Below are 24,163 nucleotides of genomic sequence, written 5' to 3'. Positions count from 1 at the left end.
AATACAGGAATTCTGTGAATTCAGTGATATACTACTTGTTGCTTTGTGTCCTGCACGTAAAGCTTTAACAAATCCATGTTGCAAAAGGATGAAGTTAATTACAAATAACTCTACTTTTGTAGCTTAATGCTTTATTATTGATTCAAAGGTAATCAGTCTACCCAACCAACACCCACGCTGCACCCGCGTGCGAGTTTGTTCGTAAACCAAATGCTGACCTGATCAAATTCAAAGTATAAAATCATTCTGAGGATGTTGTTGATTCAGAGGGGACTCTAGGCATTGGTTCAATTGCACAGGGGATCCTGATGGCCTATAGGGTTGTTTTATAAAACTTTCCAAACTACTCCCCATGCAACCAACAGAGGACAAAAGTAGACATGAGCATTTTTAACAGACTTCATTCTTCTAATTTAAAACCTGATTTAAAATTGGGTTGAGTAGAAGATTCTGTAAGGAGTTTGCTAATCCAGAGGTGAGTACAGTGTTGGAATATCCTCCACCATATTAGGACTATGGGGGGTGAATATTCGACCAGTAGATTTTCCTCCAGAACTAGCACTTCCTCCAGAATCCTTAGGACTTTCTTAGACTTCCCACCTGTAAATTAGGCTGATTGTGTCATATATTACTACTGCTTCCTCCTCACACTTCACGGTTTCTCCTCGAACCCCTGGGATCGCCTCACATTTCTTGGAGCTTACCCTACAGACCCCTGAGGTCCCCACCAAGTGCCTCATGGGCTTGATTCACATCCCTGGGTTCCCTTCACAGTCAGTGGACTCTCCCTCACAACCCGCCTGTGCCTGCTATTTGGCTTGTTGTTACACTGATGCGCGGGTGGGTTTTTAACGTGCCTCTGTTTGTTTCTTGCTCCTTTGTAGAGACTGACAGGCCTTGCCTGAACTGCGTCCTGGGGCACAGCAGCTGGGCACTCGTCTTTCGCCTCATGCTGCTCTTTCTTTGGTTCCTGTTCTAAGAACCAAATGGACTCGCAGCGCACTGAAGACTTTTACATGAACATCAAAACTTGAATGGCACCTAAGGGTTGATAGTTTCTAAGAGATGAACTCCATTAGTGAGTCCCCAGGGATGCATGGCTAACACTGTGCAGCTCCCTGGTTGAAGTTGTATGGTCCCTCCCGTAATGCTCACAGTGACCGTAACAAATGTCACTTTCACCTCTCTGGCATTGCTTCTTCGAAATGTCATGCAGGCTGTAAGAAATATCAGTCTCCTACAAATTTCATCAGCCCTGACCGTGCTGCGAGCATCAGAAAAAGGTGATACTAGGACTTTCCCACAATGTGCTCTCTGGATATCATTAAGGTGTCTGAAGAAAAACACACTTACATCCATCACATTATTTCTGGCTCTGTCCAATAGTAGTAAAGAACTCTCTGGAGGTAGACAACAGGATATGCTTTGACTATTGGTCGTGTCCAGTGGTGGAAAAGACTTTTATTGGACAGAGCACATGATCCACACCTTAAGATCTTCAGAAAATGGACACAGACACTTCAGAATAGTAGATACCACTGCTACATCAGGCAGACCATTTGTTTATTACCTTTTGCCTTTATTCGCATGATCTCTGTAGTAATGTCACACAGTACTGATGACCTTCACTAAGGTAGAACACATGACTGATGTACTTTGACTTATAATTCTGCCCATTGGTGGAAAACACTCTTACTGGACAGACCAGACGTTTTATACCTTTCCTTTTTCAACATGATACCTCAGGCACTGGAAAATGGTAGCATAAGCCCTTACAGGGCAGTACATGGGGCTCATGCCTTTTGACTTTTGTTGTATGATCGCTATATAACTCTCACATAGCTCCACTGAACTCTTTGTACTTGACCATACTCTTTCAACAGCCATGTGTTTTCTGCACTGCTGTCCCAACAATAGCAGCAAAGTCAGTAGAGTATGTCAGAGTTGAAACCCTTTGTTGTGCAATGGTAGCAAAGACCTCTAAAGGGTAAACCACATAATGGGCATTTTTACCTCACTTGAATGATCTTTGTGGCACTGTGCAATGGTAGCAATAATCTTCTTGGGGCTGACCACATTGCTTGTACAATGTAACCCCAGTTTCAAGATCTACATGGGCCTGTTGATATGCAGCAATGGCCTTTATGGGGCAAGGCACAGGTGGAGGCTTTATGAGATAAACAACATGATCTCCAGCATAATGCAATGTTAACAAAGACCTCTGTGTAGTAGACAATAAGGCTGTTACCCTTTGAATTCAATAGCTTCACCGAGAGACATATATTATCTGTAGTGTTTCTGGTATTCAGTTAAAACTGATTATAACTGATAAAACACCGTTGAAGAGATGATTGTATTTTCAATGGAAATCTGAAAACATCAGCTTTGACTGTAGTTGTACATCTTAGGTATCAAAGCAGGATACTTGCATCTCCTACATTTACACACTTTTCTGTGGTGGGTGCTCCCAGCATCACCAGCATGAGCCATAGTAAGTCATTAAATCCCATGCACATAGCCAAACAATGTAAAATAAATTCCATTCACCATGTGCACTGCCCATACAAATGGCTCATTTCATCCAAATTTCACTATCACCTGAGCCGCATCTTTCTACAGCAGCAGAACTGGCAATAGTGTGAATATTAATTTGATAGCAGACTCTACGTATGACCAGGTCAAGCAGGAATAGCCCCAAATCAGATACTAATGCCGCATGTTCATTTTTTGCCTAGTCCTTTCTTGGTATCTGTAGACTGAGAACATGGCAGTGTGATAACGGCTTGCAACAACAGAGCACTCCAAATATATATATATATTTATATATATATATATATATATATATATATGTTAGCACACACCTCCGTGGTCTTTGCGAAGGTCAAGAAAAGACGGCACTCCAAGTTGTTGTTTTCTCCAACAATGGTTTATTGGCATACCCCCCTGCCCCCCTGACATACGCGTTTCACCGATTTGGCTTCTTCAAAAAAAAAAAATATATATATATATATATATATATATATATATATATATATATATATATATATATATATATATATATATATATATATATATATATATATATATATATATATATATATATATATATATATATATATATATATATATATATATATATATATATATATATATATATATATATATATATATATATATATATATATATATATATATATATATATATATATATATATATATATATATATATATATATATAATGCCCTAAGTAGGCAATCTTAATTCAGTTGCTCTTTGCTACTTTTTATGGTAGAATCGAAAAGTCAGGAGGTGAGGAGGTGTGTTAAATGCTAACCATTAATCTGTTATCAGCTGAAGTCAAGTATTATTGAGGTGCAAACATATTCCCATCTATGCACATCATGGACATGTTGAGGTCTGGACTGCTGAAAAAAAGTTACAGGGAGGAAGGGGATATAATGAAAAGTAACTTGTAAGAGCAAGTTTAAGGTAAAAGGATAGAAAAGGGAATCAGGAGCAGGAAAGAAGGAAGCAAGATTTGACAATAGGAATTAATGAGAAAGGAAGGAAAGATAGACTATATTCTTTATAAGCGCTGGAAAAACACCATCTGTGTGGTTTTTTTTAGGAACAAGAAAGAGTAAACCGTGATAACTTCCGATTTTTACAATTTGTGAAAACATTGCAAAACACTGAAAAAATCTCTGGAATTCATAACAATAGAAACTGAAAACAGGAAAGCCTTATTATCCATATATTGCACTTCATAGTTTTATGGGTGTCTCACAAGCTCAGATCCTTCATATTTAGAGTCTCTGGCACTGTCCAATGTTAGAAAACACAATTTTAGCATAAACTACAGACCTGTCTTTAGGCTCTCATTGGCACTCTTGAGTAATAGCAAAGCTCACTATTAAGAAGAATGCATGGCCTATTTGATTGACATATAGTCACTTGACTTAGATGACAATTTTCTGTGATAACAAAGCCCTCTATAGGGAAGACTAAAGTTTTTGTATGATTTGATCCTACTTTGGAAATACTAGTCACAATGTTTTACCTCCGTGGGGAGACCACATGGCTTGTATCCATTCACCTTAGTCAGAAAACATTGTGGTATTGTTCAATAGTACCAAAGTCGTCTATGGGCAAGACCACAAGTCTATATCCTTTGACCTAAGGTGAGCATGGTGGTTTTATTCATTTGTAGCAAAGAACTGCTATTCTTTAACTTTTGTTAGGTGGCCTCAATGACACAAGTTAGTAGAAGCAAAGACCTCCATGGGGAAGGCCGCAGTGGCTGTATACTTTGATCTAGACTAGTAACCTCCATGGCAATGTTAAGTAGACGCAAAGAACTCTATGAAGTGAATCAAAGGATTTGCATGTTTGGTCCAAGTCACACAATCTCTGGCAGTGTCCAATGATAGCAAATACTTCTGTGGGGTAGATCTCAGCTGTACTACTCTTTGACCATATCAAAATGTATGCACGAAAGAATGGGATGACAGAGTCCTTCATAGCAGCATGTAATTGTGCTGGTCATCTTGAATTGGAAGTATTTTCAAATTACTGCATTTAGAAACAGTTGAGAGCCACATGTGTCTTTCATCGTGCCCTAATCCTCTCATCATCTCTTCATACCTCCAAGGATTAGGATATGGTTCCATGTTCACAGCACCTACATAATTTTGTGATATATGTGGCCTAGTGCAAGTCTGGGATAGGTACTTTGTCTGTTCGTCTTTTAAATTCACTTGTTTATAATTACTACATAATGTAGTGGTTGAGCCCAGAAATATCTAGAGTAAGTAAAGAGTAAATAAAGTTATTATGGTGTTGCACTTAGGCCCGCATTGCCCCTACGCCAAAGTCTCCATCTTCAGATTCTTTTTTCCCCACTGTGTTGGTGGGGAAAAGATCAGTTTTGTGCAGATGGAGTCAAGATTTGACAAATAAGTATGAGAAAAGAAGATCGTAACCAGGAACAAAGACGTACATGACCAGAGGAGACAACACCGAAGACATCTGTGAGGAAAACAGGATTTTTAAGGAGCTTCAACGTTAGCAGGGTCAGAGAATGTACATTCTAGGGGTTCTGTTGATCTTTACAACAGTTCAACACCCTCAGTCTAAGGGTCATGTAAGACACTCCATTTAACCTTTGCGCAAAGTGCCACTGAAAGTTTGCTGAAATGGATGTCAGAAGATATGTAATTCCTTTCTTCCTCAGCACAATAAGACTGAGGCCTGTAAAGATAGGAGAAATGCAGCAGTGGGCACACAGTGCCATGGCCCAAGCAAAGAACAAGAGTTTGACTGAATACATTCTGCTCAATGATGATGGGTCGCTCATTTTAGAGGTTAGAGGTTACAGAGGAGGCACAAATAGAACAAATCCATTAGTTGGACATCAAAGACACAACATCGAGTTTCCACACTCTAAACTATTCAAAAAGTTGTTCAAAGGCAGGAAAAACACTAGAATTTAAACCTTGATCACGGTCTACAGGGAAGGGGGAGAAACCCTAGCATATGTGGGTAATGTGTCTATATGTACATCAGCAACATCATCGTCCACATTCACCTTCACCACACCTTACCAACAGCCAGTGTTGAAACATGTATTCAGTACTTCCTTCCCATTCACACATTTCCCCATTAAAGGAAGGAAACTTCTAAATAATCAACGTAAATTTAGAGTACTTTCAACCTGTGCATGAAACTGGTTTCTCATCTGTAATGACAACTCTTCTAGATTCACATGCAACCCTCCCATGTCCTCGGTGAGTGGCTGGTAATACCAAATCTATCAAGCGAATGAAAAGAAAAGTAACTATTTGAAGAACTAAATTATACACAGAACAAAGAATCTTAAGATGGAGGAAATGCACAGGAGCATTTTGGGTTTATTGTGGATATTATAGACTCTGCCTATGGATGACCCCCAAAAGAAAAAACTTTACTCACTCTGGTATTTCCGGGTCCAGCCAGTAACTGGCGGAATAATGCAAAGTATGTTGATCCAGAAGACGTCCAGGCAGAAAAGCGACTGTTGCAGGTAGGTGCATCAGCTTTGAAGTTAAGCTGCTCATATGCTCGTCCCAGACACGATTCACTGCCCCTGGCATCTAACTCCAGGGACTTATGATTGATATTACTTGACCAGTTAAGGGATTATATTGATCCAATTGAGTTGGGCCCTATAGTTTGTTTATAGTTCAGGGATACTTCATCATTTGTTTTAGAGACAACGAAGGTGCATTGAATATCATACGTTTATGATCAATAGAAAATGTCGACTCTGTCTATAATGTTGCCATGGGTTCGATTTGGTCATTTTGGTAGTCACAACCCACATGGTTTTCACTAACTGTTATTAGAAACAATATAAATCAAAAGACTTTTACACACAACGAGACTGGCCATTGGGGAGAAAGCATGGGAGATTTTAAAGATTAGTTGAATACATTTTTGTTGACAGTGTTCCTGTATTTCGCACAGGCAGCAATATTCTCGAGGGGCGTGGCATGGAGCTGCCTGACTTAATGGTATGCAAAGAGCAGCATGTCCATCCCACTTGGTCTCAATCTGAGCCCGTTAAAGACTTTGTAATCAGCCTATAATGTACCTCGGCGTAATTTTTAACCATCAACCCCCTGCTCTCCTCTCATCTTCCTCACACCTGCTGCTGTCACACCACAACGACCCTATGCCCAAATAACAAACAAGAAATGTTCTTGTCGCCCAGGGCGCTATCCTGGTCAATCAGCTTTAGGGCTGGTCCTGGATGAAACGTCATCGAGGCTGCTTCCTCAGTGGAACTCCATACTGATATACCTGTCAGTGGCCCTGGTGCACCCTCCATCTCCATCTTTATTTTTCTCACCAGATATGCAGGACTTGGCAAGGATTTGTGAGATCTCACTAAATGTACAATGCAGGGCTGCCCCAGGCCCTCGAAGGGGGCCCTCTTAAGAGTGTGGCCCCCCTTAGTGCCACGGGATGGCACACGGTTGCCTCCCTGTGTTAGGGGATTCTCAAGAGTCCCCCAGGCCTGTGTCACTTCCGGGCAGGAGAGGGCGGGGGAGAGGTACTTATACCTTTCTCACCCACCGATCTCCCTCTTTTCTCTTGCTGCCCTGTCGCCGTTTCCCTCCCCACCGCATACCCGGCGTACAGGCAGGGGGGTGTGATTCACTAACTTATTATTTTGTGTTGCAGGCGGAGTTGCAGGGCGATCCAAAGGCTGTAAGGTACAGAAGGGTACCCTCTGCAGGAGCACAGTAAGGGAGCGAAAGCCAAAATCCCCAGGGAGGTCCTCACGATGGACCCTGGAGGAGCGACGGCGCCCCGTTACTCCTTCGGGCGGTTGTGGACCTGAGCAACCAGGGGTTACCTGCAACTCTCTGCCCCCTGAGTTAGGAGGGGTGTGAGTAAGGGGGTGGACTGGCGGTCCACCGGTGGGAGGGGCTATCTCCTCCCCCTAATAGACAAACACAGGTTAGTGAGGGCCACCAGGTGGGCAGGCGGCGAGGGGCTGCCTGCCCTGGAATCGCCCGTAAGATAACCCACCATGTTTGCATATTTGTTATGCAAATAAACATGCAGCAATTTTCTCAAATTAAAAAATGTGTTGTCTGATTATTTCTCCAGAGTATTGCTGTGGGAGGGATGGCGAGTGTCGCCGATATGGGCACTATGCAGTCATAAAATCTGCCTGGCCTGATCTCATGACTTTCTCTGGGAAACCACTAAACTAGTTGTGGACTTTTCATGAAGAAAACGAATTCTAATTGATTGAATGGAAAGTAACCAAGAATACAGCTCATATGTTGCTCTTGTTTGTTGAAATAAATCTTAAGACAGTAAAAACAAGTGGAGTAAAAACAAGTGGAGAACCTATGACTTGGTGTCCTATTGACATCCTGCTAAGAGCAGATCTTCTGGCACTGCAGTCTGTTACATTAGCGCTAGAGGGCGCACAAATACCATCTAAAACAATTGGGACCTCATTGCATCACTTCTACTATGTACAATTTCTATATCGGCGTTTCCTTTTCTCCAGAAATTCAACTCTTGCTCCAAAAACCGCAGGGAAGCGTTCAGAGTGGGTCTTAATATCTGCCCATTGTGTGACAACGTTAGCCAGTCCCGTCTAAAGGGCACGTGAATTCTTGAACGTCTGTGTTCTATTCGTGTATCTGCATAGCATGCAAAGTCCGATTAGTGGCTTCTTGGCATTGTCAGATAATTAAAATAATAACATTAAGATACCAAACAATTAATGAGTGGACAGAGCAGTTGTAAGGGTTTTGCTTTCTTAAACCGGAGATGGCCTGCCATCTGTGGTCACCAAAAGCAATACCATTTTCTAGCAGCAAAATATGACCGTGAATATCCCTCCAGATGTCACATGTTCCTTCCATGCAGTCTCCACGCTGCAGCACGGTGGATAAAACCGGCATCTCCCAGGCGTGTTGAAAGCTGCACAAAGCCCCATCTCACCAGTGTTAGGCTTTCATCCAAAAGCAGCTTGCAAGCTGGGATTTTTCAGTCAATACTTTCAATGTTAAAAGTCAAACTACAAGTCCCACAATGCAGTGTAATGCAGGCGTAAAAGGCAGGACTGGCTGGAGGTGTGAGGCATGCCATAGCGCCAGTGACCAGCTATGTATGTGGTGCGTCATATCATTGCCCTGATACATTGTTCGATGCCATAGAAATCAGAGAGTGCAAAGCCAGTGCTTAGTTTGTGAAAAAATAAGTGGCGGGCACTTGTGAGGAGGCCACTGCAGCTTTTGGGCTACAAGCGTAACAATTTACACTATTCCAGACCCCAAAGCCATAAGAATGGCTTGGGAAACAGGTATTGGTCATAGTTTATGCACATTGATTTAACTGTTATTTTACTCGTCTTTAAATTATATAAACAGCGCCTCGTTGTGGCAGACTATCATAAGTGCAGGTGTTGACAATTAAGTGCCGGTGCTGAGCACCGGAAACCACCGGCTCAAATTAGCACTGTAAAAAGCACAAGCGCTTGAACTCACTCCTCTTTCACACAAACAGCCAGTGCAGAGACTGGCTTCAGGCGCCTCATGGCCAGCGCTGAACTGCTTCATTCTGCTACCCCCACAGTATCTACCTTTGAGTGCCCCTAGCCAATGATATTTTGCTAGCTTTGCTGAGCTGAGTCAACTCAATTCAATTCATTCTTTATTCTGGTGCAAAAGTTTTCATAAAAGTGCATTTAAAAAACCACAATAAGTATTATTAAAACATTTAGAACAAGCAATTCATAAAAATCAGTATATCATTCAGATGCTTGACGAGTCAACATGCAAGCATTTGCGGCTTATTCTGTGGGGACATCAGTAATTACATTTACTCACCCATGACATTCTTCTTTGTATCCCCTGTAAATTAGGTTATCAGGAAGGAAACCATTACATTTTAAGGTTACTTATGACCTCCTGTCCCTAGGGACACCATGTCCCAAGCCAGTGTTTTCTTCTACATCTCATTGCAATTTAAATATTTAGTTCAAGTAATTTAATTCCAGTTTACCTCAACTCCCACAATGCATCAGGATGTTAAAGGGGCATTCAGGACTGCAACAAAGTGTTGCTGACACTTTAAGTGTTGAGGGAGTGGTGAATGGGCTCACAATGCCTACTGCTGCATTGAAAATCTGGGCACTAATTCAGGTGGCGGTTCATCTGGCCTGGGGACAGCAGGGGATGCTCAAGAAAGAATTTGCCAGAGACTGTCGAAAAACATTTAGTATCGATGAGAAGATTGTGATCATTCTTCGGATACAGGAAAGCAGGCTATAGTGTCCATAAGTGAGGAGATGCTGATATCAGTAGTGTGACTTGTGTGATTCTGCCAAAATTGCCAATGAGTAGGGAGATTCTGACATCAATAACATGAACACTATGATATTATCACTAGTGCTGCTGTGATCTGTATAACACTATTACCAGTGCCCATAAGTGCAGATTCTTATAATACTAATGTAGGATATTTAATTCTAACTCGAATGCCAAGGAATAGTGAGATTCTGACATCGATACCATGAACAATATGATATTATCACTAGTGCCAATGTGAACTGTATCACACTATCACTAGTACCCATAAGTGAGGGGATTCCTATATTACAAATGTGAGTTCTGTGATTCTACCACTAGTGCCAATGAGTAGGGGGGTTCTGACATTGATAACCTGAACTATATGATATTATCACTAGTGCCAATGTGATCTGTATAACACTGTCACTAGTGCACATAATTTTTTTAATAATGTGAGGTCTGTGATTCTACCACTAGAGCCACTGAGTAGGTGGATTCTGACATAAATAGCATGAACAATAAGATATCATCACTAGTGCCAATATGGTCTGTATAGCACTATCACTAGTGCCCATAAGTGAGAAGATTCTTATATTAATAATGTGAGATATTTCATTCTACCTTTAACGCCAATGAGTAGGGAGATTCTGGCATTGATACCATGAACTCTATGATATTATCACTAGTGCCAATATGAACTGTATCACACTATCACTAGTGCCCATAATTGAGGAGATTCCTATATTATTTATGTAAGTTATGTGATTCTACCACTAGTGCCAATGAATAGGGGGATTTTGACATTGATAACCTGAACTCCTTGATATTATCACTAGTGCCAATGTGAGCTGTAGAACACTTTCACTAGTGCCCATAAGTGAGGAGAATCTTATAGTACAAATGTGAGTTATGTGAGTAGGGCAATTGTGACATCAATAACATGAACTTTATGACCTTATTGCCAGTGCCAACCTGATCATATAATAATATAACTATTACCCACAAGTGAGGAGACTCTTATAGCAATAATGTGAGTTCTGTGATTCAACTACCAGTGCCAATGAGTAGGAGGATTCTGCCAATGATAACCTGAACTCTATGATATTATCACTAGTGCCAATGTGATCTGTATAATACTACCACTAGTGCCCATAAGTGTGGAGATTCTTATATTAAAAATGTGAGTTATGTGATTGTACCACTAGTGCAAGTGAGTAGGGCGATTGTGATATCAATAACGTGAACTTTATGACCGTATTACCAGTGCCAACGTGATGATACAATAATATCACTAATGCCCACAAGTGAGGAGAATCTTATAGCAATAATGTGATTTCTGTGATTCTACCACTAGTGCAAGTGAGTAGGGTGATTCTGACATTGATAACCTATACTCTACGATATTATCACTAGTGCCAATGTGATCTGTGTAACACTATCACCAGTGCCCACAAGTGAGGAGAATCTTACAGCAATAATGTGATTCCTGTGATTCTACCACTAGTGCAAGTGAGTAGGGCGATTCTGACATTGATAACCTAAACTCTACGATATTATCACTAGTGCCAATGTGATCTGTGTAACACTATCACCAGTGCCCACAAGTGAGGAGAATCTTACAGCAATAATGTGACTTCTCTGATTCTACCACTGATGCGAGTGAGAAGAGAGATTCCGACATCAATAACGTGAACTGCATGATGCTGTCACGAGTGCCAATGACTGGGAAGATTCTGCTACCATTAATGTGATTTCTGTCACTAGTGCCAAGGAGTAAGGAGATTCTAATTTCAATGTTGTGATTCTGTGATACTATCACAAGTGCCAATGAGCTAGAACAATGACACCAACAAAGTGACCTCTCTGTGTTTGTATCACTAATGGCCGATAGAGATGTACTTTATATTGTGAGAAATGAAACCTCAGGTAGACAGACTCTGTTGTATTTGCACTGAGAACATTGTTCATCTCATTCTTTATCCATTGCATGCCAAATTGCTCTCTTCCATGCTGACCGTTCCATCACCACATTCTCCCTACAACCTTTACTGAAGAGATTCACCTATTCCCTGGTCTCAAGTCAAACTCTGATGTGTGGCTCCAGCCTATTATAACATTGCATTTCCTGCAGACCACCCCTTCATAGCCTGTGGTCTCACCTCATTTCCTGTAGGGCCATTGCTTCCAACCTGAGGCACCTCTGTTGTTCCTGCATCTCCCGCTTTGGGACTGCATGATGCCAGTGCGTTTCGTATGTCCCATCTTTACTATCCGATTGTGTTCATTTCCTGCAGGCCTGCACTTCCCACCCTGGGGCACCATTCTTTTTCCTACAGGCCCCTTCATCCTTGCATGTGGTACTGCTATATTTCCTGCAGGTTCCTTCTTCCAAGCACTCTATAATGCCACTCATTCCTGCAAGCTCCTCCTTCCAAGCAGTTTATAATGGCACTCGTTTCCTGCAAGCTCCTCCTTCCAAGCGGTTTATAATGCCGCTCATTTCCTGCAAGCTCCTCCTTCCAAGCGGTCTATAATGCCACTCATTTCCTGAAAGCTCCTCCTTCCAAGCGTTCTATAATGCCACTCATTTCCTGCAAGCTCCTCCTTCCAAGCGGTCTATAATGCCACTCATTTCCTGCAAGCTCCTCCTTCCAAGCGGTCTATAATGCCACTCATTCCTGAAAGCTCCTCCTTCCAAGCGGTCTATAATGCCACTCATTTCCTGCAAGCTCCTCCTTCCAAGCGTTCTATAATGCCACTCATTCCTGAAAGTTCCTCCTTCCAAGCAGTTTATAATGCCACTCATTCCTGCCAGCTCCTCCTTCCAAGCGGTTTATAATGCCACTCATTTCCTGCAAGCTCCTCCTTCCAAGCGTTCTATAATGCCACTCATTTCCTGCAAGCTCCTCCTTCTAAGCGGTCTATAATGCCACTCATTTCCTGCAAGCTCCTCCTTCCAAGCGTTCTATAATGCCACTCATTTCCTGCAAGCTCCTCCTTCCAAGCGGTCTATAATACCACTCATTCCTGTAAGCTCCTCCTTCCAAGCGGTCTATAATGCCACTCATTTCCTGCAAGCTCCTCCTTCCAAGCGGTCTATAATGCCACTCATTCCTGAAAGCTCCTCCTTCCAAGCGGTCTATAATGCCACTCATTTCCTGCAAGCTCCTCCTTCCAAGCGTTCTATAATGCCACTCATTCCTGAAAGTTCCTCCTTCCAAGCAGTTTATAATGCCACTCATTCCTGCCAGCTCCTCCTTCCAAGCGGTTTATAATGCCACTCATTTCCTGCAAGCTCCTCCTTCCAAGCGTTCTATAATGCCACTCATTTCCTGCAAGCTCCTCCTTCTAAGCGGTCTATAATGCCACTCATTTCCTGCAAGCTCCTCCTTCCAAGCGTTCTATAATGCCACTCATTTCCTGCAAGCTCCTCCTTCCAAGCGGTCTATAATACCACTCATTCCTGTAAGCTCCTCCTTCCAAGCGGTCTATAATGCCACTCATTTCCTGCAAGCTCCTCCTTCCAAGCGGTCTATAATGCCACTCATTCCTGAAAGCTCCTCCTTCCAAGCGGTCTATAATGCCACTCATTTCCTGCAAGCTCCTCCTTCCAAGCGTTCTATAATGCCACTCATTCCTGAAAGTTCCTCCTTCCAAGCAGTTTATAATGCCACTCATTCCTGCCAGCTCCTCCTTCCAAGCGGTTTATAATGCCACTCATTTCCTGCAAGCTCCTCCTTCCAAGCGTTCTATAATGCCACTCATTTCCTGCAAGCTCCTCCTTCTAAGCGGTCTATAATGCCACTCATTTCCTGCAAGCTCCTCCTTCCAAGCGTTCTATAATGCCACTCATTTCCTGCAAGCTCCTCCTTCTAAGCGGTCTATAATGCCACTAATTTCCTGCAAGCTCCTCCTTCCAAGCGGTCTATAATGCCACTCATTTCCTGCAAGCTCCTCCTTCCAAGCGGTCTATAATGCCACTCATTCCTGAAAGCTCCTCCTTCCAAGCGGTCTATAATGCCACTCATTTCCTGCAAGCTCCTCCTTCCAAGCGTTCTATAATGCCACTCATTCCTGAAAGCTCCTCCTTCCAAGCAGTTTATAATGCCACTCATTCCTGCCAGCTCCTCCTTCCAAGCGGTTTATAATGCCACTCATTTCCTGCAAGCTCCTCCTTCCAAGCGTTCTATAATGCCACTCATTCCTGAAAGCTCCTCCTTCCAAGCAGTTTAGAATGCCACTCATTCCTGCCAGCTCCTCCTTCCAAGCGGTTTATAATGCCACTCATTCCTGCCAGCTCCTCCTTCCAAGCGGTTTATAATGCCACTCATTTCCTGAGGCACCTTCTTCCAAGCACTCTATAATGCCACTCATTTCCTGCAAGCTCCTCCTTCCAAGCGTTCTATAATGCCACTCATTCCTGAAAGCTCCTCCTTCCAAGCAGTTTAGAATGCCACTCATTCCTGCCAGCTCCTCCTTCCAAGCGGTTTATAATGCCACTCATTCCTGCCAGCTCCTCCTTCCAAGCGGTTTATAATGCCACTCATTTCCTGAGGCACCTTCTTCCAAGCACTCTATAATGCCACTCATTTCCTGCAAGCTCCTCTTTCCAAGCAGTTTATAATGGCACTCATTTCCTGCAAGCTCCTCTTTCCAAGCAGTTTATAATGGCACTCATTTCCTGCAAGCTCCTCTTTCCAAGCAGTTTATAATGCCACTCATTCCTGCCAGCTCCTCCTTCCAAGCGGTTTATAATGCCACTCATTTCCTGCAAGCTCCTCTTTCCAAGCAGTTTATAATGCCTCTCATTCCTGCCAGCTCCTCCTTCCAAGCGGTTTATAATGCCACTCATTTCCTGAGGCACCTTCTTCCAAGCACTCTATAATGCCCCTCATTTCCTGAGGCACCTTCTTCCAAGCACTCTATAATGCCCCTCATTTCCTGTGGCACCTTCTTCCCAATCTGTGGTTTCACTGCATTTCCAGCAGCCCCCCCCCCTTCTCGCCCTATGGTACTGCTCCATTTACCAGACCCCCTCTTTCCTAGCCTGTGATACCATTCTTTCCCAAACTCGGATACTACCCTAGTTCCTCAGGCCTCTCTTTCCCAGCATGTGGCATCACTGAATTTCTCATGGTCATTCCCTCAGAGACTGTGACACCACTCAAATTCCCGCAGGTCCCATCTGTCTTCAAGGTACTACCCCACATGCAGCCCCCTCCTTCCTGCTTTTGATACCATTCTATTTCCGACAATCCCCTCTTCTTCATCTGTGAATCCCAGAACTGCCAACTCACACAGTTCCATTGTGAGTCCCACATTATTGGCAAACTTCAAAGGATCACCATTTGAAGAGCCTTTACCACACAATGTGCACAAGCTGAGGTGCAAACTACTGCAGATAGTAAGTTTCCAGCTGATTGGATGCTCTGCATTACAGTTCATGTCCATCAGGGGTTCTGCAACCTCTCCAGGGTATTGATAAGAAGAACAAAAACATTTACATTTTTAGAGCGAGGGTGGGAGGTTTCTTGACACAGTCTTGGGCTCTAAGCCCCTCCCACTCCAAGGTTCCTCCATGATTGGAAGGGCAATGATGGGCTCAAAACCTGAAGCCCGCTCCCAGGCCCCATCCATGACAGGAAGGTCAGAAATAGGCTCTTAGCTCTGACCCCTTCCCAGACCCCACCCTGTCCAAGAACCCTGCTTTTCATCCTACATGGTTACAATATTCTAAATGTTGTCATGTCAAGATACTGTCCATTCCATAAGACCCTCCCAAACCCTTCCAAGCTGGTGATACATTTCTATTACCCAATCCCCTGCTCACCATTCCCAGCCAGTGAGGTTTCTTCTCTTCCAGCAGGCTGTTCCTTTTTAAGTTCCAATACCCTTCATGCAACCCCATCATTCCAAAGATATTTACTAACTTTCCCAGACTGACTCCTTCCAGTAGCCCCCTCCTTCATTCCAGGTAGGCCCTTCCAAACCTGGTAGCGATGTCCCTTACCATCTGCATGTCTCCTAATCCTAAAATCCTCTAACTGAAGCTTTGTCTTTGCCATTCATGTTTAATTGTATAGAGAAAGTGTGCCGTCCCTGATAGGTTCTTCTTTATCAGGCTGTTTACGCCTTCCTGTTTCAGTACACTCGTCCGTCCTCTCCAGAAAATGGCCTCCACTCTCCTCACAAACTGTGTTTTCCCTCTTTTTTTCTGTATATCCTTTCCTTTTCCAGGCTGTCTAATAGACCCATTCTCCTCTTTCATACTTTGAGACACAAAGGCCCTTGTAGTATGTTCCAGCTTTACAAGATGTTTGATTTGTCTGGAATATCCTACACTCAGTTCCCCCTCACCCAACTTTGCCGGGTCTGGTGCTTCGCTCTTTATATGCAGCATGCCCCTCACCTTCTTGTATGCCCTACATATCACGCTGAATGCCCCTCTCATTTCTGTAGGAAGGACCTACGCTGCATGCTCCTCCCCTTCCTGAATGGCCGTTCATCTAAGGCTTTATGCCCCTCCCCTTCTGATATATTCCTCCATCACAGGATGTAGTTTCCTCCATCCTTGGCTTTGTGCCCCTTTATGCCCTTCCCTTTCCTGGTGTTTTCTGTACCAATTTTGCTTCTTTTGTACTCCTCAGATATATATTTTTGTTACCAGTATTTATTGATTGATGTTCTTATCTCCGTTGATTTCTGCTTTGTACTTTAAAGATTTAATAAAAGAGTTTATTTTCATGCATTTTTCTAAAGTCAACTTTATTTGGTTGCTATATTGTGTTGTATGTTGAACTAACAGTTGTATATGAATTCCAATAACTGTTATCATAATCCAAACTCTACCTCCTCTTTCACTCATAACTACCCTCTCATCTCACCCCAAACGTCCACTCATCCTTCCACTCATTCATGCCTTTCCTCCTAACTGACACCTGTTCACCTCTCGCCCGCACCCACCTTCTCTTTATGATTCGCATTGATTCCCTTTTTCTCCATCTTTCTGTTTTCATTGCCATCTTTTGCCTCCACTCCATTGTGTTCCTCCTCTACTCAACTCATATCCTCCATTTCCTTATCTCCCCTGATTACTCCTCCCTTCTTTAAATTGCTATGTCTTCCTCTGTTCCTTGTTTTTGCTTTCTGTCCTTCCGCACCCATTGGATGTGCCTCAATTTTTATCCCCCTCATTGTCTCTCTCTCCTACAACGTCTATTCCTTTTAAATTCCATCCCTTTGTCGCTCTTACACTTATGCCTGTTACCCCCATTTATTCTTTCTCATTCTTATTTCCCCTTTCATACCCTCTTTATCCCATATCTTCCCACTCCCACCCTCTCCTGGTGGTGACTCTTCCTCTTTGTCCCTTCTGTCACTAATTTCCCCTATCACTTCTCTTTTTCTATCCCTTTGTCTGAAATTCAACCTCTCCTGGGCCTGCTTCCACCTATGTGTTCCTTCTCTCACTCATTCCCCTAACTTTTTATCATTAATTCATGTGTTTGTCCCACTCACACTCTCTCCTGATCCTACCTCCTTCTCTTTGTTCCTTCTCTCATTTATTTCACCTATCTCCCCCTCTTTATCCTACCTGTTTGTCTCACTCATCTACCCCCCCTCTCACACTTCATTCCATCTCCTTGTCCCACTCACACATTCTCCTGGTCCTGTCTCCCCTTCTTCAATCCTTCTCTCACTCACTTCCCCTGCCCCTCCCCCTATTTATTTAATCTTTTTGACCCACTCGCACTCTCTCGTGGTTCTGCCTCCCCCTAATTTGTTCCTTCTTTCACTCATGTCATTTTTGTTCCCCACTATATTTCAACTTTGTTCCACTCACAACCTCTCCTGGTCCTGCCTTCCACTATTTGTACCTCCTCTCATTCATTTCCACTGCCTCTCCCTCTCTTCCTCTTGAACCCGTCTCTTTCTCTCTCTACCTCTGTAGATAACATTGATGAGGCGGAGCGCCAGTGGAAGCTGGAATTCCACCGTTGGAGCGCCTACATGATGCACTGGAAGAACCAATTTGATCACTACAGTAAGCAAGAGAGATGTTCCGATCTGTGAGGAGACCCCGAGCCCTCTCACAGCCATTTTGGTCAAAGCTCCAATACCCCTCCCCAGGCCAATGCCCCTCCCATTCCAACTCACACACAGATCTCAGGTAACTTCTTTACCTTCTGTTTCCCTGGTGGCAGCCCTCTTAGCAAAGTGTATCTTCAGCCCTGGAGGAAGTGCAAATTATCTCTGCACACAACCAGTCAACGAAGGTCGCCGAAGAAACCAGGAACATCTCTGGAGCATGCAGCCCTTTTTGAGAAACTACACAACACACACCTGGAGTAGAAACATCATCGTCTTCCTCTCATCACTCCACCGTGGCCAAGAGGTCACCCCTTCCCATACGTTGTCCTGCAAATCCACAGCTTTCTCAAAAAGCAGCCATACGTTGCAGATGAACACCCCTGTTAAGCCAGAAGGTTCTAAGTCTGAGCCAATATTTATGGGACATTACCCAGCATTTCCCCATTACCTGGAAACGTCTGTCACTTGACCTTCATGTGTACCTCCCTGATCACTCATTGGATCCATCCTGCATTTAGTAATGATCAGAAGATAGAGTCTCTAGTTCCACCCCTTAGTGTATGTCACATGATAATTCCCTAGTAAATGATAGCATTGAACACAGAGTATGTCTAAGCTTCTTCTCGTGACCTTAAGCCTGATGACTGTGCAACATCTAGCATTACTGGTAATAACACCTTAGTAAGTGATTCTGTTAACTGTATGGGGAACCCAGGCTCATTCTTAAGGTGGTGAGCCTCATGATTGCCCAGTATCTAGCACTGTATGGGATAATATTTACCATAAGGATTCCAAAGATGCTTCTCATTACCTTGAGCCTCATGCATGTGCAGGATAATAATACACAAGTTAAGGGTAGTATTGACTGTTGCAAGTTCCAGAACTTCTTCCCATGGCCTTTAGGTTGCTGATTTCCAGCATCTACTCTGATGGTAATAATGTCCTGGGAAGTGCATGCATTGATCATAGGGGTTCCCAAACTTCAATTTATGGCCTTGTCCCTAATGATCACCCACCATTTAATACTTTAGTGGTTATACTCAAGTAGGCCTCACCATCTGTAAGCTTGCCTATGTCTACGTATAGCACTCTGCTGCCTTTTGGTTATGCTTGTGCTATAGAATATCATATACATACGTACATAGCATTAACCATAGAGGTTTCCTGATTGTCTTTTCAAGGCATCAAGCCCAAAGATCGTCCAACAACCAGTAGTAATGCTCCTGATCATGAAACCCTAGTAAGTGATATCTTTAGAGTGTTCTAAATCTTCTTTGCATGGTCTTGGGCCTAACGGCTGGTCAATTTCTACATGCCTGCTACCAGTTATCTGATATGTGATAGCCATTCCTTGACTGTGTAGGGTCTCCAAGGCTGGTCCTATGGCAAAAATCTGATCCCTGCCCAGATATTCAGTGCACCTTGGCCTATTGATAATTTTCTTGCCATTATTTGCCTCGAAGGCCACAGCGTGTCTGCAAAGAACCCTATGCCTGAGGACTGGGCCAACTAATTCCCTCCATAATTCTGATATTCTGTCTTTATTCAACATCTGCTGATTATATGAATGGCCAACCAATGTGCTGATAATATCTTGAGGGTAAAAATCATCTACTCACCAGGGGACATAAGTACTGTTGTGGAGCGCTGTGTTACGACCATGGGATTGAAAAGGATTCTGAGTATAGAATACCATCTGCATTTGGATTTGTGATGAGAACTGGACCGATGTCTATTTCCAAATCATGTCTAAGCTAATACCTCATTCATGGGCCAAGCACTCTTTGAATGAGGCAGATACATGGCAACATCCGGAGGAAGTAGGAAAATACATGTTGCACTTGTATACAAATCTGTTTTAATGTTTTTGTATTTTTAACTTGTTTACATTTTTTGTTGATCCAGTCTTTTGAAAATGCCAAAGCTGTGTGTATTTTGTCAAGGATTTTCCTAGTGCTTGCAATGGTGTCCCTAAAGGGACAGAGGGTGGGTTTAGTTTGGAAGGTATGGGCAGAGAGAGTGCATAAGCTATGATGTTGAAAAGGATGCACTCACCCTCACATAATTTTTTCCTGCAGTAGATTGATCGAATACCACCTCTTCTGCACCAGTATGCATGTTTGGTATTAGAGGTAGGCGGTGTGCATTCTGGCTTGGTTTACTCCGTGGCATGGTAGGTTCACTACCACCACTATTCTATATGTCCTGTGGTATTAGAGCTGTGAGGCATGCATTTGGACTCCGTTGAATCTGTGGAATAGCAATTTCACCACTGCCACCATTGTAATTGTCAAGCGGAATGCTGGCTGTGATGGAGGTGGCCTTCTCCCCACACTCAGTTTGCTCCGTGCTATAGCAATTTTCCGAAAAGCAGTGCAATATTGACTGGGATGGTGGTTGCACCTGGTACAGACTCAGTTTATTCTGTGGTAGACTGGATGAAGTAGCATGCTTAGCGGCATTATGAACAGTTACTTATTACAGGTTCGGATTTCTGAGGTAGAATAAATAGATTTTATAAGGGACTCCCATCCCAGACTCATTTTAACTGTAGAAGAGCAATTTATTTATCGCTGTCTCTATAGATGATCTGCGGTGTTATGGATCGGAGAGGTGCCATCATCCCGGGCATGGGTTTCTCTTTGATAGGACCCATGCGCTATCCATGCCTCCTACCTGCACTCTGGTGTTACAGGTATGAGCAGGCAACCATCCCTCATTTGGATTCTTCTATTTGGTTACTTTGGGGCAGTGGACACCTCCAGGGTCATTGCCTTCAAGTATGTGGGCCTACATGTAAGGGGTGGTCAGCAGAATGGGGCTTCCAAGCACCAAACTCTGCCTTTTAAAATGAATCTCTGTCCAGTTCATGTGCCATGCAGGGACTCAACCTTCAAGGGGTCTACAAAACCTTCTTAGATGCCAAATGTTCCCCTTACTAAGAAGGCTTAACAGAATTCTTTTGACCATACTCTAAGCTCCCCTTTCATCTTGGTGTTGATTCGCAATAGAGTCTCAGTAAGTACATTAATTTTCACTGCTCCTATCTAGGGCAAGGCCTCAGTAGAATATGTGCAGTTTATTCCAATTTGTAGAGCAAACACCAATGAATATTGGATTTAATTGTGTACTTCCTTAGCTCAGTTTCAAAAGACGTGAAAACTTTTCATGACAAAAGATTTGCTAAGCGTCTGCTGATGGTGTGTCTCTGTCTGACTCTCCCCCTCCCCCTCCCCCACTCTGTTCCAGGAGATGTTGAATTGCATCCTGGTTTCTTGCCCTACCCAACTCTAGCAACTATTGTGGTACTTTCTGGTTCTCATGCTCTGGACCTGGCACCTCATTATACTGTGGTCTATACATGTGGGTTCTTAGCAGATCTCAGCACACTGTCCCCTCTGAGTATGTTGAGGTGACTCCCACGTTTCACTACACTAGTCCCTTCAAGGGTTAACTATCCTACTCTTTATTACTGTCTTCAGTGTCACCGGTTGTAATGGTTCCTCTTGTCTCGTTGCTATCAGTGTCACCAAATGTTGGAGGTGCCAATTGCACTCTTTATTTCCCTTTGAAGTACTGCGCTGAACATGTCTGCCTCTCTTTGCACGGTTATTTGTATATACTGTTGATTTAAAGATTTGTGAGAAATTATATAAATATATATATTATATATATATAAAATGGAGGAGCTCCAAACATCTGTGTATTTATTTTGGGGTCTTGAATTGACTGCTTATGCTGTTCTCATTGGTCTTCACTAGGATGGCTTTATTTGTTTATTTTGTTTGAGATGTTTTTAAGGTTTCTCTGGAGTTGGCCTCCTCTGCAGAAAGGTTCCCTATGAACTGGCACTCAGTCACGCAGGAGTCACGGAGTTACTTTTGCCAGAAACGCTGCAGGTGGTGGCATGCACACGTTCTCCACTGCGATAGTGGTACCTGCTCAGGCTGAAGGTCTTCATGACCACATCTTCAGCACTGTCGGAGGGAGTAGGACCAGGATTCCATGAGGCTCGGGTCTCGTTATGGTGCCTCTCTGCAGATGTAATTCCTCTCCGGAAATGGGTGCTTCGAGTCATGCCTTCCCACTCTCTCACCATTATACAGTCTTGCCCCATGCATTTTACCTCCATCTTTCTTCCTGCTCCTGTCTTGCACCTCAAAACACCAAGGGGGTCAAATCACTTCCTCACTCTACTCTCTTCCTATAACACCCAGACCCTCTCTCTAATCGCCAGTGGCATCCCGCTTCCCTCCGGATCCCATGGCTCTTTTGTTCCTTCTACCACTGCCTCTCATTTCTCTGAGTGCCCTGGGCCCTCACCTTCTAACCAACACTATGCATTCCTTGATTTCCTCCTTCCATGCTCCACTTCTCCCTGTTGGGCACTCGCCTGGCTCCTTTGCTTTCTCCCAGTCCACCAACAATCTTTTTATATCCAAGCATGGATCCCATTTGGTTTTCTCTGATTTCCCGATTGCTTTGATTCAGATATCCTTGGACCAACTAATTTGTCCTCCTGCCCCCCCGGACCTTCAATTCTGATGTCCAGGATACTTCCAAATTCTCCTGGAATCCCTCTGTGTGATGCTCTTTATGATCGATCTCTATATGATGTCCTGCTCAACTATGACTATGATCCTCTTAGTAACCCCTTGGTGCTCTGTACTTCAGGCAATTCCTTATGAGTCATCTCCCCATATCTACCACTCTTTCTTCTCTCTCAATCTCTCCTTTCCTCCCACCTCACTCCCTCTCTCCTTCCCTCCTACCCTCCTCTTCTTTCTCCTTCTGTTTTTTTCTCTATTGATTTTTTTCACTCTGCTTTTCTTCATGTGCCTTGTTTTTTCTCTTTCGTTTACTCTACCTTGTTCTCTCCCTCTCTTCTCTGTCCTGTGCTTTTGACTTTCACTTCATCTAATTTTTTCTCTCTCTCTTTCTGTCCCTCTCTACTGTTCTATCCATCTTTCTTTGGCTTACCCTTTGTTCTATCCCTCGCTGTCTTCCTTACTTGCGCTCCCTCTTCCTCTTCCACACCTCTCTCTTCCTCATCTGTTTCTTTCTCTCACTCTTTTATCTGTGGATGTTCATCTTCCGCAGGAAGGATACAGTGGAAATAAGCCTCAGGTGATTACCCTCTTATTTATTTAGTATTATTTGGTGTTTCTGCTGATCCTCTGGTGTTTCTCTCAACCCCCTAAATGTCTGCTGATCTCTAGTCTTTCTCCACCCCCTGAGTCTCTTCTGGTGGTTTTTTGTGTTGCTAAGGTCCCATAGTCTCTGTAGTTCATTTGGTATTTCTTTAACCCCTCAGTTTCTACTGATCCTTTGGTGTTTGCTGGACTCATCCGTCAATGATGATCCCTAGATATTTCTCCATCTGCTCAGCCTCTGTTGATCATTTAATGTGCCTCTGACCCCTCAGATCTGTGGCCCTGTAGTATTTCTCCTCCTCTCAGTCCGTGTTGATCATGTGTTTCCCTTGATATCCCACTCTCTGGTGATCCCTTAGTGTTTGTTTAACCTGTCAGTTTCTGTTGATCCTTTGTTCCCACTGACATCCAACTCTCTGCTGATCCCTAAGTGTTTGCATAACCTGTCAGTCTCTGTTGATCCTTTGTTTTCTCTGACATCCCGCTCTCTGCTGATCCCTTAGTGTTTGCATAACCTGTCAGTCTCTGTTGATCCTTTGTTTTCTCTGACCTCTTGGCCTCTGTTGATCCCTTAGTTTTTCTATGATTCCTATGTCTCTGCTGATACTTTGGTTGTTTTCCCTTCTAACAATCTCTGCTCTGCCTTTTTTGTTCTCTGATGATCCTCCATTTCTTCATTCAGAGGAGATCCTCAATGGTGTCTATTTTCATGCACTCTCCTATGATATTACTCCTTTCCTGCACCCCTTGCTAACTTCTAGGGCTTCTTCTCTCTCATTTCTATGAATTTCTAGTATTCTTCCCTCGTATACATCTATGGTGATCTGCATTTGTTTATTTTTGCCAGTGGTCGCTGTCAAAAAGTGTGGGCCTGATCCACAAACTGCACTTTGTTGTATGTTCTATAGTACTACAATACATACAGCAATGTTCTATTCACAAACTACTTGCAGAGTTCATACCTCTGCATTACCTACTTATGTATGTGGAGCTCTCCACCATGACTGCAGAGTTCCTGCATACATAGTTTCTTGTAGTAGAAAATGTTGGAGGTACACAGGG

At 43.3% G+C, this 24,163-nt stretch overlaps 1 protein-coding gene across 8 annotated transcripts in view; it reads left to right on the top strand.

Annotated features, from left to right (window-relative positions):
• ACHE (acetylcholinesterase (Yt blood group)) overlaps window positions 1-21,237 on the top strand; it is a 157,756-nt gene extending 136,519 nt beyond the window's left edge. For 4 of the 8 annotated variants that reach the window (XM_086945922.1, XM_086945923.1, XM_086945924.1 and 1 more), the window contains exon 4: window positions 7,225-7,621. In XM_086945922.1, the coding sequence (XP_086802048.1) occupies window positions 7,225-7,436 (212 nt within the window). In that variant the 3' untranslated portion in view covers window positions 7,437-7,621. Of the gene's footprint in view, window positions 1-7,224; window positions 7,622-17,808 lie in introns of those variants that run through there. The other 4 variants (XM_086945928.1, XM_086945925.1, XM_086945926.1 and 1 more) reach the window with 3 other exon arrangements.
• Window positions 21,238-24,163: the final 2,926 nt, after the last annotated feature.

The sequence above is a fragment of the Lissotriton vulgaris genome, chromosome 12 (genome assembly GCF_964263255.1).
Source record: "Lissotriton vulgaris chromosome 12, aLisVul1.2, whole genome shotgun sequence".
Lineage (NCBI taxonomy): Eukaryota > Metazoa > Chordata > Amphibia > Caudata > Salamandridae > Lissotriton > Lissotriton vulgaris.
Note: the sequence above shows the minus strand (reverse complement) of the source record. Positions and strands in the feature narration are given on the sequence as shown.